The 14672-nt window shown below is 41.7% G+C and overlaps 1 protein-coding gene across 3 annotated transcripts in view; it reads left to right on the top strand.

Annotated features, from left to right (window-relative positions):
• Positions 1-2930, top strand: part of LOC124284207 (multiple epidermal growth factor-like domains protein 10) — a 62810-nt gene extending 59880 nt beyond the window's left edge. For 2 of the 3 annotated variants that reach the window (XR_006900498.1, XR_006900497.1), the window contains exons 2-3: positions 1782-1874; positions 2047-2930. Coding sequence is in view for 1 of the 3 variants with exons in the window: in XM_046720273.1 (XP_046576229.1) it covers positions 2047-2549 (503 nt within the window). In the remaining 2 variants the exon portion in view is untranslated. The remainder of the gene's footprint in view (positions 1-1781; positions 1875-2046) is intronic. The other variant, XM_046720273.1, reaches the window with a different exon arrangement.
• Positions 2931-14672: the final 11742 nt, after the last annotated feature.

The raw sequence follows: 14672 nt of genomic DNA, 5'->3' as shown, positions 1-14672 counted from the left end.
CAGACTAACAGACAGACAGGCAAGGCGGGCACACATACAAACAGGCAGACACGGCGGGCACACATACAGACAGGTAATTCAGGCACACAGACAGACAAACAGGCAATTCAGGACAACAGACAGACAGCCACGGTTGGCACACAGGCAGACAGGTAAGGCGGGCACTCAGACCGACTGACAGGGAAGGCGGGCATGTTGGGCACACAGACAGACAGGCACGGTGGGCACACAGACAGACAGGCACGGTGGACAGACAGACAGGCATGTTCGCACTCAGACAGACAGGCATGTTGGGTACACAGACAGACAGGCATGTTGGGCACACAAACAGACAGGCACGGTGGGCACACAGACAGACTGGCACGGAGGACAGACAGACAGGCACGGTGAGCACACAGACAGGCACGGAGGACAGACAGACAGGCAACGTGGGCACACAGACAGGCATGATGGGCACATAGACAGACAGACATGTTGGTCACACAGACAGACATGCACGCTGGACACGCAGACAGGCATGTTGGGCACATAGACACACAGACATTTTCGGCACACAGACAGACATGCACGTTGGACACACAGACAGGCACTGTGGACACACATACAGGCATGTTGGGCACACAGACAGACAGGTACGGTGGGCACACAAACAGACAGGGATGGTGGGCACACAAACAGACAGGCACGGTGGGCACACAGACAGACAGGCACTTAGGACAGACCGACAGGCACGGTGGACAGAAAGACAGGCACGGACGACAGACAGACATGCACGGTGGGCACACAGACAGGCACGGAGGACAGACAGACAGGCACCGTGGACACACAGACAGGCATGTTGGGCACATAGACAGACAGACATGTTGGGCACACAGACAGACATGCACGCTGGACACACAGACATGCACTGTGGACACACAGACAGGCATGTTGGGCACACAGACAGACAGACATGTTTGGCACACAGACAGACAGGCACGGTGTCACACAGACAGGCACGGTGGGCACCCAGACAGACAGACAGGTACGTTGGGCACACAGACAAACTGGCACGGGGGGCACACAGACAGACAGGCATAATGGACACACAGACAGGCCAGGTGGGCACATAAACAGACAGACAGGTACGTTGGGCAGAAAGACAGGTGGACAGGGACAGACACACAAGCACGCACGCACGCACGCATACGGTTCTGACGTCATTGTAATTGAGAACAGTTCTTTAGAACTTAATTCATTATAAAGGGTCGCAATAAGGTGAAACATATATATTTTATAATGTTAAGTAACTGTAAATGCTCAGTGAATGTCGTATAGATTAATTTGGGCCAAGGTACCTGTCGCGAGTGTAATCTACAATAAAATCTCCACACTACAAGTCGGTCAGTGATATATCATGACTCACTGCAGAACTTTTGTATGGTTTTTGTATGGGATTCGAGAAGGGACATTGTCGCGTTGTCGCATTGTCGCGTTGTCGCCCTCTCATAAACAAGCACAATGAGGCAAACTTAACGAGTTAAGTTTAACGCGTTATCAGGAAGGTACTTAGTGCTCCGACTTCTATTGCCTCTTAAAGAAGTCTTCATGCAGACATTGTATACAACCTACCACTGGACGCATAAAAGCATGTTTACATCTGTGATATTGCTACAACTTGTAACGTAGTTAGAGAACATGCGTTCTTCTCCACTTAGTCCACTGATGCTTGTTAAGAAACAAACTTGTTTTCACTTCAGGTAATCCAGTTATCTTTTAATCCTTACATCTGTTTTCATCAGTAGATCACGTGTTCCCTGGTACGATGAACGGCGGACAGATCCTGTCGCTTGTGGTGCTGATCTCTTCCCTGCTGGTGCTGACACACTCTCTTGGTAAATACACGTATATAATGATACAATGGTTATTGGATTAATAATGAATCGAAACTGAAGTTTGTGGAAGTTAAATATGTCATATTCATATGGTTTCCTAAATACAATACGGGTTATTTTTTCTGACACTTCTAATTTATTACATTTTCAACATACAACATACATTTTTCAGAGCACCCAAGTCACGACTCATGTAACACCACTGGGTGTAGACATGGGAATGGTCGTCTTAGATGTCAGTCATGTAACACCGGGTGTCACGGATCAAATTGCAGCTCTACATGCCAAGGACGTTGTGACGGAGACGGATGTGACAGGTCCACTGGAGAATGTTTCAGATGTAGACCAGGGTTCTGTGGACGACAATGTGACACACCCTGTCCACCACGTTGTTCCAGCAGTCCGGTGACTGGCGCTTGTTCTGAATCTTGTGGTGGAGGAAGGACCGGGGCACATTGTGATGGACGATGTCCACCCAACTGCAAGGCATCAGTCTGTCACATACAGACAGGAGAATGTCTTGATGGGTGTGATGGAAGATGGGCAGGGAACTTCTGTAACATGACATGTGACAACTGTCTGATGGGAAGGTGCAGCATCACGGGGTACTGTCTACATGGATGTGAAGCAGGCTTCTATGGACAGAAGTGCGAAGACAGATGTCAACATTGCTGAACCACTGGTTGTGACTGACAGACTGGGGTATGTGAACAGTGTCAACCTGGTTACCATGGACACCGCTGCAGTAACACGTGCCCCGAGAAGTGCTACAAAGGAAGAGATGGACACAAGCATTGTGATCGACATACTGCAGTTTGTCAGGAAGGATGTGAGACTGGGTGGCACGGGTCACACTGTAACACCCTGTGTAGTATCTCCTGCAAGTCTTCCCTGTGTTACAGCCATGATGGATCGTGCGTGGAGGGCTGTGTTCCAGGGTACTATGGGAAACACTGCCACAAGAAATGTCTGCATTGTAGAGACAATGTGTGTGACCGCCATGGACGGTGTTCAGCCTGTACTGATGGATGGTTCGGAGAGAGATGTGACGAGGCTTGTGGGTGGTGTCTGGATGGTGTATGTGAGGTGGACGGTAGCTGTAGTCGTGGGTGTAAGGACGGGGCATACGGGAGTCACTGTCAGCACACAAGCAGTGGGGATTGTGTATCGTGTGATCAGAGGACAGGGATTTGTAATGACGTAGGGCTGTTGATGCTGTGATAAACCCTGGTACATGCTCCTTAATGTGTTCAGAGTATCAACACGTACTGTCAGTTACCTTTGTACGTATCTGCGTACTCTAAGATGCGAATAATAATTGTAAACACACATATTTAGATAGACAGACAGAATCCAAGCCTAAAAATCTGGGTAGTGCGTCTGTAATCGTTCTGTCTAGCATTAGAATAATCTTTTATTCCACAATATTTTGCCTCAGTCATAACTGAACATGATGCCAGAATCTAATGAAAAACGTATCAGCATCAGGAAGCAATCACATAAACTCCAAAGCCTCTCGGCACTGTGACTAAAGCTAGAAACTATCTCCTAAATGGTTTTGTGAAGTAGTTTCCAAATCAGTTTCGCCTCTATGTCCTCATGGCTTGGCAAACATATCGGTTTGAAGGTTAGGGCTTTGCAGTTTACCATTTTCACAGTACTATTTACCTAAAGAATCTTCGATCAAATTTTCCAAGCACGATATTGTAAGGTTATCAGAAAACAGGCTCAGATATGTGCTGAATCTTACTTGTTGACAAAACGTTTAGGAAGTTTTGAAACGTATGCTTTTATTGTATTATTTTTGAGGTTGTTGTCACAGGCAGCTTCAAGTTTCATACAGAAGTGAGTTGTTTCCTTTGTGCCAATTTCATGTCTTTCTTAAGATATTTTCCCACTCATAGTGTTTGTCTTGTTTCTAAATCTAGTACATTTGACACGTGTCATGTACTTGACACACGTAAGTAGGTGTTATGTTCGTGTTGTTTTTCTTGTTTCTATAAATATTCAAACTGGGAATCGGTCGTCTACAACGTGATGGACAGATAAAGTGTGTCTGACATGGTTCAAACTGGCAAATATGTTCAGTGTGTCTCAGTCTGTAATTTGCAGACTTTGGATCAGGTTACAGCAAACACAATGGTCATTGACAAGACCCTCTCAAATTGACATCGGGGGTTAGATTCGGCTTCGTTGTTCAATGAACAACCTCTACTGGTCAAGTCATCACACACGTTGACTGTTTGCCTACTCACCAATGTATCCTGTCGCGATTGTTTACATAATCCTACACCGCGAGCATGTCACACAGTATTCGGGATTCCTTATTGATAGTACCCGTGAAGGCCCGGTTTAGAATTGGTCTTCAGTAACCCATGCTTGTCGTAAGAGGCGACTAACGAGATTGGGTCGTCAGGCGCGCTGGCTTGGTTGACACATGTCATCGGTTCCCAATTGCGCAGATCGATGCTCATGCTGTTGATCACTGGATTGTCTGGTCCAGACTCGGTTATTGACAGACCGCCGCCATATAGCTGGAATATTGCTGAGTGCGGCGTAAAAGTTAACTCACTCACTCACTCCTTACTGATATAGATGTATTAGAGTACATATAATGTTTACGTTTACATACAGATTGGAGTTACTCGATATTGTCATAATATTTGCTATTCTGTGTGTGTACAGGTTTGTGTGTAAATATATAAGAGAGCTACTCAATAAAATGCCAATAACAATGATGAACGAGTTGTTGATAATTTCATTCGAACGTTGACGACGATCTTTTAAGGAGGTACAGTGAGTTGTTCCCGTCGATGTAACTGGGCAGCATAGATGAAGGCAATGGCTGAACCCCTCGTATCTAAATGTGGGAATCTGAAATGGGAGAAATGTGACCTGTAATGGCCGTCAACTGTTTTAGTGGTTTTGAGAATATTAAGGAAATACCGACCTGAGCCTTTCGTTCCTACTGACGTAGCTTGTTTTGGGAACCTATTGGTCTCGCTTGGGCGTGGTCCTGAATAATACGTCACTATGACAATTAACTAGACAAAGCTGATTAGTCAGCCAGAGAGAACAGAGAGTCCCTCTGAGTATTTTCGAGTGAAATAATTATCACTCCGTATATATAAGGACTCTTGACTTCTGATTGAAACTTATTGAAATGTAACCACTATTCTTCTGGGCCCCGATCCACAAAGCGTTCGTTATGTTACGACTCTATAAAGGCCAGTCAATAGCAAAAAAGTCGGGAAAAATGATGAAGAAATGAAACTTGGCAGATATGTTCTACAAACCTTCCTACAGAACATACTAAAAGTCCACAAAAATCCCACTTGAGCTAAATCCATAGTGCACGTGCAAACATTGCTACCCTATGCCACCTTTTGCTTACCTAGAAGTCCAATTGTGTTTGATAAAATAGTCACAACTACTCTATTTCTGTGCATAGGTACATAACTGAGTGAATATATCTCAAGATTGATGACCATTATTTCAGAAGAAAAACAATTATGTGGCCCTTTTTTGTGCTAAAAATTGAATTTTTATATGCTTTTACCCTTGGGTGACACAAAGACCTAGGTATAATGATAAGGCTTAGATATGTCCAAAAGTCCTTGAAGTGTATTGTTCAATGTCTTTTTCACCACAAACCACCAAATATAACTTAATAAAATCATATTTTAACATTTTGACTGAAATTGAAAATTGCAATGAAATCTCAATAAATGGCCCAACAACTGCAATGATTTGATTTTTTAGACCCAATAATCAAGCAAGTGAAATTTTATAATTTCCTAAAAAGACATTTAAGAAGCCATTTCTATGCTTTATCACCCTTGGATACTCACAATTTAAAAAAAAATATCATAACTCAACCTGACAGTACCTAAAAATAACTGACATTCTGCACTATTTACAGATTATGTACCAGGGCATCTTCAAAGACGTATGATTAAAGATCTAAAAAGATCATTTTCTTTTCCTTGTCATTCTGGAGGAAGTTGAAGGCTGTGGCTCATATTCAACTTCACGCTCATCAGCGTCGCTGGAAGACAATTCATGAGATGTTTCATCAGATGGTAGTTCATGATCTTCTTCCATCTTTCTCTGCAAGGTATACTGTGATTGAATTGCTGCAATTACCGTGACAATATCCACATAGACGCGAACATTTCAATCCTGCCTTTCTGCACCCAGACATACGCTCACACTCTGTTGCATTTGATCATGTTGATCAATGTCTCTGGAGCTGGGGGGTTCACGGGTTGTTACTGGCTTGAGCTGGCCACAAACAGTTTGCCATCCCCATTCATTTGGTGGAAGGCTTCTTCCAAGCCATTGCTGCACTTGCAGATAAACCCTCAGACAATGTTCTCTCGCCACTACCGATGTAGGTGGCAAGGCAGATAACTGCATTTGTGTGTGAATGGGACACTGAGCATCTATGCTCATTCAGGGATTTAACAGACTTAGGTGCTCCATACAACTGCTCTCCTGCAAACACAACCATATCCTTTGTGGATAATGGATTATGGAACGCCTTGACAAGTTGTTGCAAGTCGTGTCGTTTTGTGAACAACATGACAGCTTTTTTCTTTCCCCGTCTGTACAAGGCTGATGTAGTGTCACAACCAGTCATTGCATGGAGAAAGAGCAACCCAGAAATGAAGCTCTTGCTTGCCGTAACAACGAAATGCTATATAGACGATCAGCAGTCTTTCCGCTCCAAGTTTTAAGGAAGTACAATCTTTCTGAAGCACACAAATGGATGAGGAGCACGAGAAGATCAACATCAGTCCCAACAACAATGGCTTTGTGCCCATTATCAGCACAATCAATACCTGTTTGTACAATGAGAAGGTCAGCATCTGCACTGGCTTCTTTCACTGGGATATTGAGCTCATGAACTAGTTGTGTCAGAGCCTTTATCAAATGTGACTTGTTTTAACCACTGGACAGGAATTTATCCTGTTTGATCGTCAATGGTGTTTCAGAATTGAAGACAATATCAGTTCTCAGATATCTGGGTGCTCTCCGAATGTGTTCAACATCGTTTGTGGACACAGAATCGCCATACCCATCAAACACAATGATGCTGTTGTTTCCAAAGTGTCAATTGACATGTGTCAGATACGCAGCATCATAAACATTATTGTATGTTCTGCTTTGGGGCCATATCACTTTTCTCCGCAAGTATCCACCATCAACTATGTACATAGCATCTGGAGGAACTTCCTCATCATGTGGAAGGCTTTGTTTGCCTGACAAAGAATCAATCAATTTGTCTGTTTTTCTCATTGAGTACTCATCGAATAGTGATAGGGGACATGGAGAAAGTTCATATTTCAAACAGGATAAAGAGTCATCATCTGTTTTCATGAGACACAGGATGCGATGAAAAAGCTGCATGGTATTGACAGGTATAACCTCATTCTGTATTTTGATTGAGTTGTTCATGACAGATAGGGGGAGTACTCTGTTTTTCTTGGAATATGTAGATTTCTAAAGCGTTTGCCAACTATATTCTTCATAGCAGAATCTCCAATTGCAAGTGCAGAATCGCAAATAATGTCTTCTTTCCTTACAATTCCCTACTCAAGGAGACCAGTTCCTGTCCTTGTTCAAATAGAGAAAGAGTTGATAGCCATTCAATCAGCTTGTTAACGTCACTGGTGTCCCTCTCAATTCTAGACGTCCTCAGTTTTACGTGCTGGTCAACACTACAGAATTTGGTCCCAACACACTGTCTGTCAGTCCTCGTCCACGAGTGAGACCACCGGATGTGGTCACCATACCTTGTCACCATACCTACATTCCCAGTGACTTGATGTGCTGAACATTTTTTGTTCTTTGGTGCATGTCAAAATGTGAATTGTTTGGCTGCCATATTGGATTTCGGCAGATTCTGGTGACACTACTCTAGATGAAGATCCCAGTCTCCGATCCTTTCAGCTCGAAGGAACTGGCGTATCAAAGAATCTTGCTCAAAATAGTGACACCACAACTTGGCAGTTCTGCTTTGAGACGATTCAAATTCCATAACTGCAGTCAGTTGTTCGACAAGGTTTGTGACATTGGCAATTGCTGGAAGTTCATCAGGGATCACATGGCTGGTTTGAACATCCCTATACAAAGTCTTCAGGCAAGCTTTACTTGTTTCATCCAGGCTGACCTTCTGCAAGGCAATAACAGGTATTGCTAACTGTGTCAGAGTATGAGCCCTCAATGCTCTTGCATAAGCGTGACCTGTCAACATTTTTTCAGTAGAGTCAGAGGCATAGATGAGTGACCATAGCTCTTTCAATCCACTGCCATCCATTATATAACCGACCGAACCCATGAAAGACATAAAGAGATGGAACCACCAATTCTGACAACAACTGAAGCTACAGTATTTTTGTTCTTGTGGGAAGCTACAATATCAACAGCTTTCTCATATAGAGGTTGGTCAGATATCACAAAACATGTTTTCTGTCCATGTTTCCTGCATTTGTCAGCAGAATATGCCAGCACAGAATATATTGTGTCTGGATTCGATGCCTGCAAGTTGACAAATGGCAATGGGATCATTTTGGAACCTTCATAATTGTCAACACTTCTGGCACACTTCATGTATCCACTCCAGCAGGGAGTGTCCTCCAATTTCGACCATACTCCACTCATCCAAAGCGTCTCCAAAAGAATATGCACAGAGCTAGAAGAGGTCAGCTTTCTGACATTGGAAATGTCATCAACAGTCAAACCAAGCAAACTTTTCTTGCTCTGAAATGAACAAGTCAAAATATCAATTGACTTGGACCTGACATTGTCTGCTGAAACAGCTTTGTTGCGCTTGATAACATCAGATATACACAGCAGAAATCCATGGTGTGACACACATGATTACACCCATACTATGAAATGTGCCATATCCATCAAGTGTGCAAACATTAAAATCTGCATTGTCAAAGATAAATTGCATGAAGGCATTTTCACCAATCTCATAAACTGTAGCCACTGCAAAATGTTCATAGGAAATAGTCTCATTATATGATGAACACACTCCCAAGGCTGACATAACATCCTACACGGCTAAACCAAGTTGTATCATAGAAAGAAATGATTTTTCTCATGTTGCTGAGAGTATTTGCTGACAAATAACAGATGTCTTGCTTTGATTTGTAGCAACATCACCTTTCTTATCTTTGTTTGTAATCCTTTCTACCAAACCACTGAGTGAGTGAGTGAGTGAGTTAATATTTAACGTCACATCGGCAATATTTCAGCCATATTGTGACGAGAACATTGGATGTTGAAATGAAATATATGTATATTATAAAAAACCCGTCGACGAAGGACAGTAAAACAACTAGAATATCACAATTACAACTAAAACTAGTATGGAGAGTTAAAACTGATAGTACTAATTGGACAATACAGTATAAAAACGGGCTATAGATCGCCAACAACTGAAGGTAGATCACCATACTAGGAACCATGGGGACTTACATTACTTTTGCTACCTACGTGGATCCTAGTTGGATTTACACCATCCCTTCAGCCATTGGCGACAGAAGAGAAAGCTAGCCATAAATTAAAAGCACACATATTCTACGATTAAAAACCTGGTAAGCCTAAATATACTCTAAATGTGTTGGGACTTACGTACCCCCTCAGGAGGACAATAATTTTACAATACTTCAACCCCGTTTGAGGGTACAGCCACTAACAATCTAAGTTGATAATCTAAACTACCAATTATAAAACCTTATCTAATTACAAAACATATATCAAAATTCATTTAACAGATCTATCTCCTTTAAAAAATCAATGATTAAATGATAGTTAACATTACTAAAAAGGTCCTTTATTGTTTTGACATTAAAATATCTACCCCTTATGATGGAGAATTCAACACAGTCAAGCAGGACATGCTTGACCGTGGTTCTCTCATCACAAGGGATACAAAACGGAGGATCCTCACCTTGCAATAGGTACCCATGAGTGTATCTAGTGTGGCCAATACGACATCGTCGCATGATGACCTCTTCAAATCTGGACTGACAACCCAAGTAGGTGTAACCAATATAGGGTTTTATTGCATGTAATTTATTAATACCTACTTGGGTGTCCCACTTCTTTTGCATCAGATCGCGGATGTATGTTCTAATGCTGGCTTTATAATCAGAGTATGGGATAAGAAGTGGTGTCACAGATTTGTTTAGGGCTGCCTTAGCAGCAATATCAGCCATCGTGTTCCCAGAGATGCCAACGTGGCTGGGTAACCAACAAAAGACGATGTCGCATTGGCCAGTAGCAAGTTCATTGTACAATTCAATAATTTCTAATAAAAGTGGATGTTTGCAAGAAAGATTTTTAATAGCCTGAAGACACGAAAGAGAATCTGAAAAGATTATATACTGTTTATATTTACGGTGTTTATTAATATATTTAAGAGCTGTTAAAATGGCGTTTGCTTCTGCTGTGAATATAGAGCTGTTATTTGGTAGTCGAGAAGATATTGTTCGGGATCCAATGACAGTGGCACATGCCACCGCGCCACCATCCTTGGACCCATCGGTAAATAAGGATTTATATGTATTATATTTATTTTTTAATTGATTATATTCTTGTTTATATTGTAATTCATTAGTTACAGATTTCTTAAACTTTGTCAGAGTTAGGTCAACTTCAGGCCTCACCAGTTGCCAAGGAGGAGAAGAAAGAAGACGGGAAGGAGCTATATTTTCCAGCTCAATGCCGGAAGCAGCAATAAATGGTGTAATTCTGAGCCCAAGAGGGGGAACAAGAGAAGGTTTTTTGTTATACAAATCCTCATAAAGGGGATTAAAGACACAGGGAAATGCAGGATTAGTCTCGTTAGAATATAATTTAGTAATATATTGTAAAGATAATTTTATACGGCGTTGGTTAAGAGAAGGTTCATCTGCCTCGACATAAAGACTGTCAACAGGAGAGGTTCTAAAAGACCCAAGACAAAGTCTTAGGCCTTGGTGATGGACAGAATCCAGTAGTTTTAGGTTGCTTTTACAGGCTCCACCATATACGATGGAGCCATAATCGAGTTTCGAGCGGACCAATGAGCGATATAGGTGGAGGAGGGTAGCTTGATCTCCTCCCCACTTTGAGTTGGAAACAACTTTCAACAAATCAAGGGCCTTCAGGCATTTAGCTTTAAGGGATTTAATATGCGGCAAAAAGGTTAAATGAGAGTCAAAGATTAGACCCAAGAACTTGGCCTCCTTCACAACTTTGATGGGAGTGCCATTTAAAGATAGTTCAGGGTCTTTATGCGGCTTATATTTTCTACAAAAGTGTAGACAATTAGTTTAGGACTTGGAAAATTTAAAGCCGTTTTCAAGACACCATTTATTTATTTTATTTAAACACAACTGCAATTGCCGTTCAATAGTATGCATATTTTTACCACGACAAGAAATATTAAAATCATCCACAAAAAGCGATCCATCGATTGAATCGTTTAAAACCTTGGATAAACTGTTGATCTTGATACTAAATAAAGTCACAGACAAAATACTGCCTTGAGGGACACCCTGATCCTGATTGTAATGATCAGACAGGGTTGAACCCACTCGGACTTGAAATTGTCTGTCTTTTAAAAACCGTGATATAAAAAGAGGCAAACGGCCTCTCAAACCAAAGTCATGTAAATCCTTCAAAATGCCATGCTTCCAGGTCGTATCATAAGCTTTCTCAAGATCAAAGAAAATTGAGACAGCATGTTGTTTATTTACTATAACATTCTTAACAAAGGATTCTAAGCGTACCAAATGATCGATGGTACTACGATTTTTCCTGAAACCACATTGAATATCTGTTATAAGGTGATTGGTTTCAAGATACCAAGTTAATCTGTTATTCACCATTCGTTCCATGGTTTTACAAACACAGCTAGTTAGAGATATCGGTCTGTAATTAGACGGATCTGTATGATCCTTGCCAGGTTTTGGTATTGGGACTACAATGGCATTACGCCATGAAGGAGGAAATTCTCCAGACGTCCATATTTTGTCAAATATATCTAAAAGTGTCATCAGACATGGTTCCGGTAAGTGTTTCAGTAGCTGATAATGTATATTGTCATCACCCGCTGCAGTGTCATGAGCTTGCTCAAGAGCAGTATGTAGCTCATCTAATGAAAACACTTCATTATAATCTTCACCGTTATTTGATTCGAAATTAAGTTTTGTCTTTTCCTGTTGTTTCTGATATCTCTGAAACTCAGGGACATAATTAGCCGATGATGAATTTTTGGCAAGGTTTTCGCCAATTTTATTTGCAATGTCAGATTTAGCGGTTATCAAGTTATCACCATCTTTAAGATGGTGTACAGCTGATTTTGAACCTTTGCCTTTTATTCGCTGAACCACGTTCCAAACCTTAGACATTTGTGTGCGCGAATTAATTTTGGAGACACAATTTCTCCAAGATTGTCGTTTGTTTTGTTTAAAGGTACGACGCGCCTTTGCATTGAGTATTTTAAATTTATTTAAGTTATGGACAGTTGGATGATGGCGGAAATAACGCTCTGCCTTTTTCCTCGCTTTTCTGGCTTGTCTACAATCTGTATTAAACCATGGTTTTCGTACATGTGGAGTCGTAGAGGACTTGGGTATACACTCATCAGCTATTTGCTTTAAAATGTCAGCAAAAGTTTGAATGGGATCAGTTATATCACTGAAATATGCAGTTCGCAGTTTCGATGTACATAAAGTTTCATATAAAGACCAGTTAGCCTTCGAAAAGTTCCATCGTGTGTACGATGGAGAATCAGATGGAGTTATTTCTGAAAGGATAGTTGGGAAGTGGTCACTTCCACAAAGGTCATCATGAACAGACCAATCAAATTCATTCAAGAGGTTAGAATCTGCAAGAGACAAATCCAGAGAGGAATAAGTGCCAGTTGCAGGATGCAGATAGGTGCTTGAATCATCATTAAATATGCACAGGTCATTATTGGATATGAAATCTTCAATTATTTTGCCTTTAGTGCTAGTGTTAGTACTGCCCCAGAGTGGGTTGTGACCGTTTAAGTCACCCATAATAACACATGGTTTCGGGAGTTGATCATAGAGTGATTGAAGATCAGTCAGCTGAAGGTTCGATGAAGGCGGAATATACAGAGAGCATAACGTAAATGCTACACCCAGAGTAAGTCGCACTGCAACAGCTTGGAGATTAGTGTTAAGTGTAACAGGACTGTGAATAACATCCTGTCGTATAAAGATAGTAGAACCTCCAGTGGCTCTATCACCTGGAGGGGAAAAATAATGATACGGTTCAAACTGACGTAAGTTAAAATTATCTGTCTGTTTCAGATACGTCTCTTGCAGACAGAACGCTGATGGTGTTAAGTCCTGGATTAATAGATGTATTTCATTAAAATTTGTCCGTAGTCCTCTACAGTTCCACTGCACGATATGTTTAGATAGACCTATCTTTTAGGTGGATTAATGGGGGATCTACCCCGCACCGTTTTCGAGGGCGACAAGCTATGTGCCCTAGAATGGACGTTTTCGGACACGTCCATGTCCTCAAGTGATCCGTATTTGTTATATAATTTAATTTTATCATCTGACCCTTTTGGGGCTCTGCCACTTTGTTTTTTCGAAGAATCTTGCTTCGGTTTGTTTTTGCTTTTGATGATTTGCTGAACGGTTCTGGTAGATTGAGTTATTTGAGATGCCTGAGAAGATGTAGCACGTTCAGAAGATGGTTCTGATTGGGTTTGGGTCGTGCCAGGAAGACTTAGTGGTTCCACAGTTTGTGTAGACATTGCAGGTGATAAGATCTCAGGAGACCCGGTTTTGAGCCATGTCAAGTTCGTCTGACAGCTGGCAGAGGACTTGGTTACTGCAGGAGGTGTATCAGACGGTGATTGTGCTATGGAAGCATAGGTTTCCTTGGTCTCAGATCTTATCACAAGCTTTTTTTGCATCAGAAAAACTAATGTTTTGAGTAAATTTGATCTTATTGATCTCCATATGCTGTTTCCAGATTGGACAATCTTTGGAAAAGGATGAGTGAGTGCCTGTGCAGTTGGTACATTTCTTAAAGGTACTCTCACAATCTTCTGTTGTATGTGTCTTCTCACCACAGTGAGCACACACAACAGACAATGTGCAAGTACGAACACCATGACCAAACTTCTGGCATTTAAAACACCTCAGAGGATTTGGTATGTAGGTGTCAACAGCAATGTTACAGTATCCTGCCTTTATTGATCTGGGAGCATTGGGAGAAGAAAATGAACACAGGTAAGTGTTCGTCTGAATGGTTTCCTGGTTTTTCCGAGTTGTAAAACGCTTAACGTAGTGACTCCTTGATCCTTCATTTCGGAAACAATGTCAAGTTCGGACTGATACCGGAATGCCGACGAATGTTTCGGTAGACATCAGGTTAGTTGCCTGGTGCCTTTTACTGCACTCAATGAGCAATGACCCTGAACGCAAAAGTTTAATGCTTTTGACATCACCGGCTATGCCTTGTATGCCTTTTTGTACAGCAAAAGGATTTAACTTTAGTCTTGTGTTATCTTGAGTCTCCATCACTAAGAAACGTGGCCAGTAGTCAATTGATTTGGGCTGTCTATGGTCAACATCAACAGGATCAGTATCAAGAGGACGTTGTGTTTTTTTTATGGGGGTTTCATAAGCCATGGTTAGTGTTTTAAAGATTCATCATCCGAGCTCCCCACCCACCACGGAGTATCACAAAGGACAATGCTAAAAACAAGTGGGTCTCCAACTTGCAGCACCAAGGATACTCGGATGA

The sequence above is a fragment of the Haliotis rubra genome, unplaced genomic scaffold (genome assembly GCF_003918875.1).
Source record: "Haliotis rubra isolate DU_JTF1 unplaced genomic scaffold, ASM391887v1 Scf330, whole genome shotgun sequence".
In the NCBI taxonomy this organism is placed as follows: domain Eukaryota; kingdom Metazoa; phylum Mollusca; class Gastropoda; order Lepetellida; family Haliotidae; genus Haliotis; species Haliotis rubra.
This window is presented reverse-complemented; position numbering and strand designations above follow the sequence as displayed.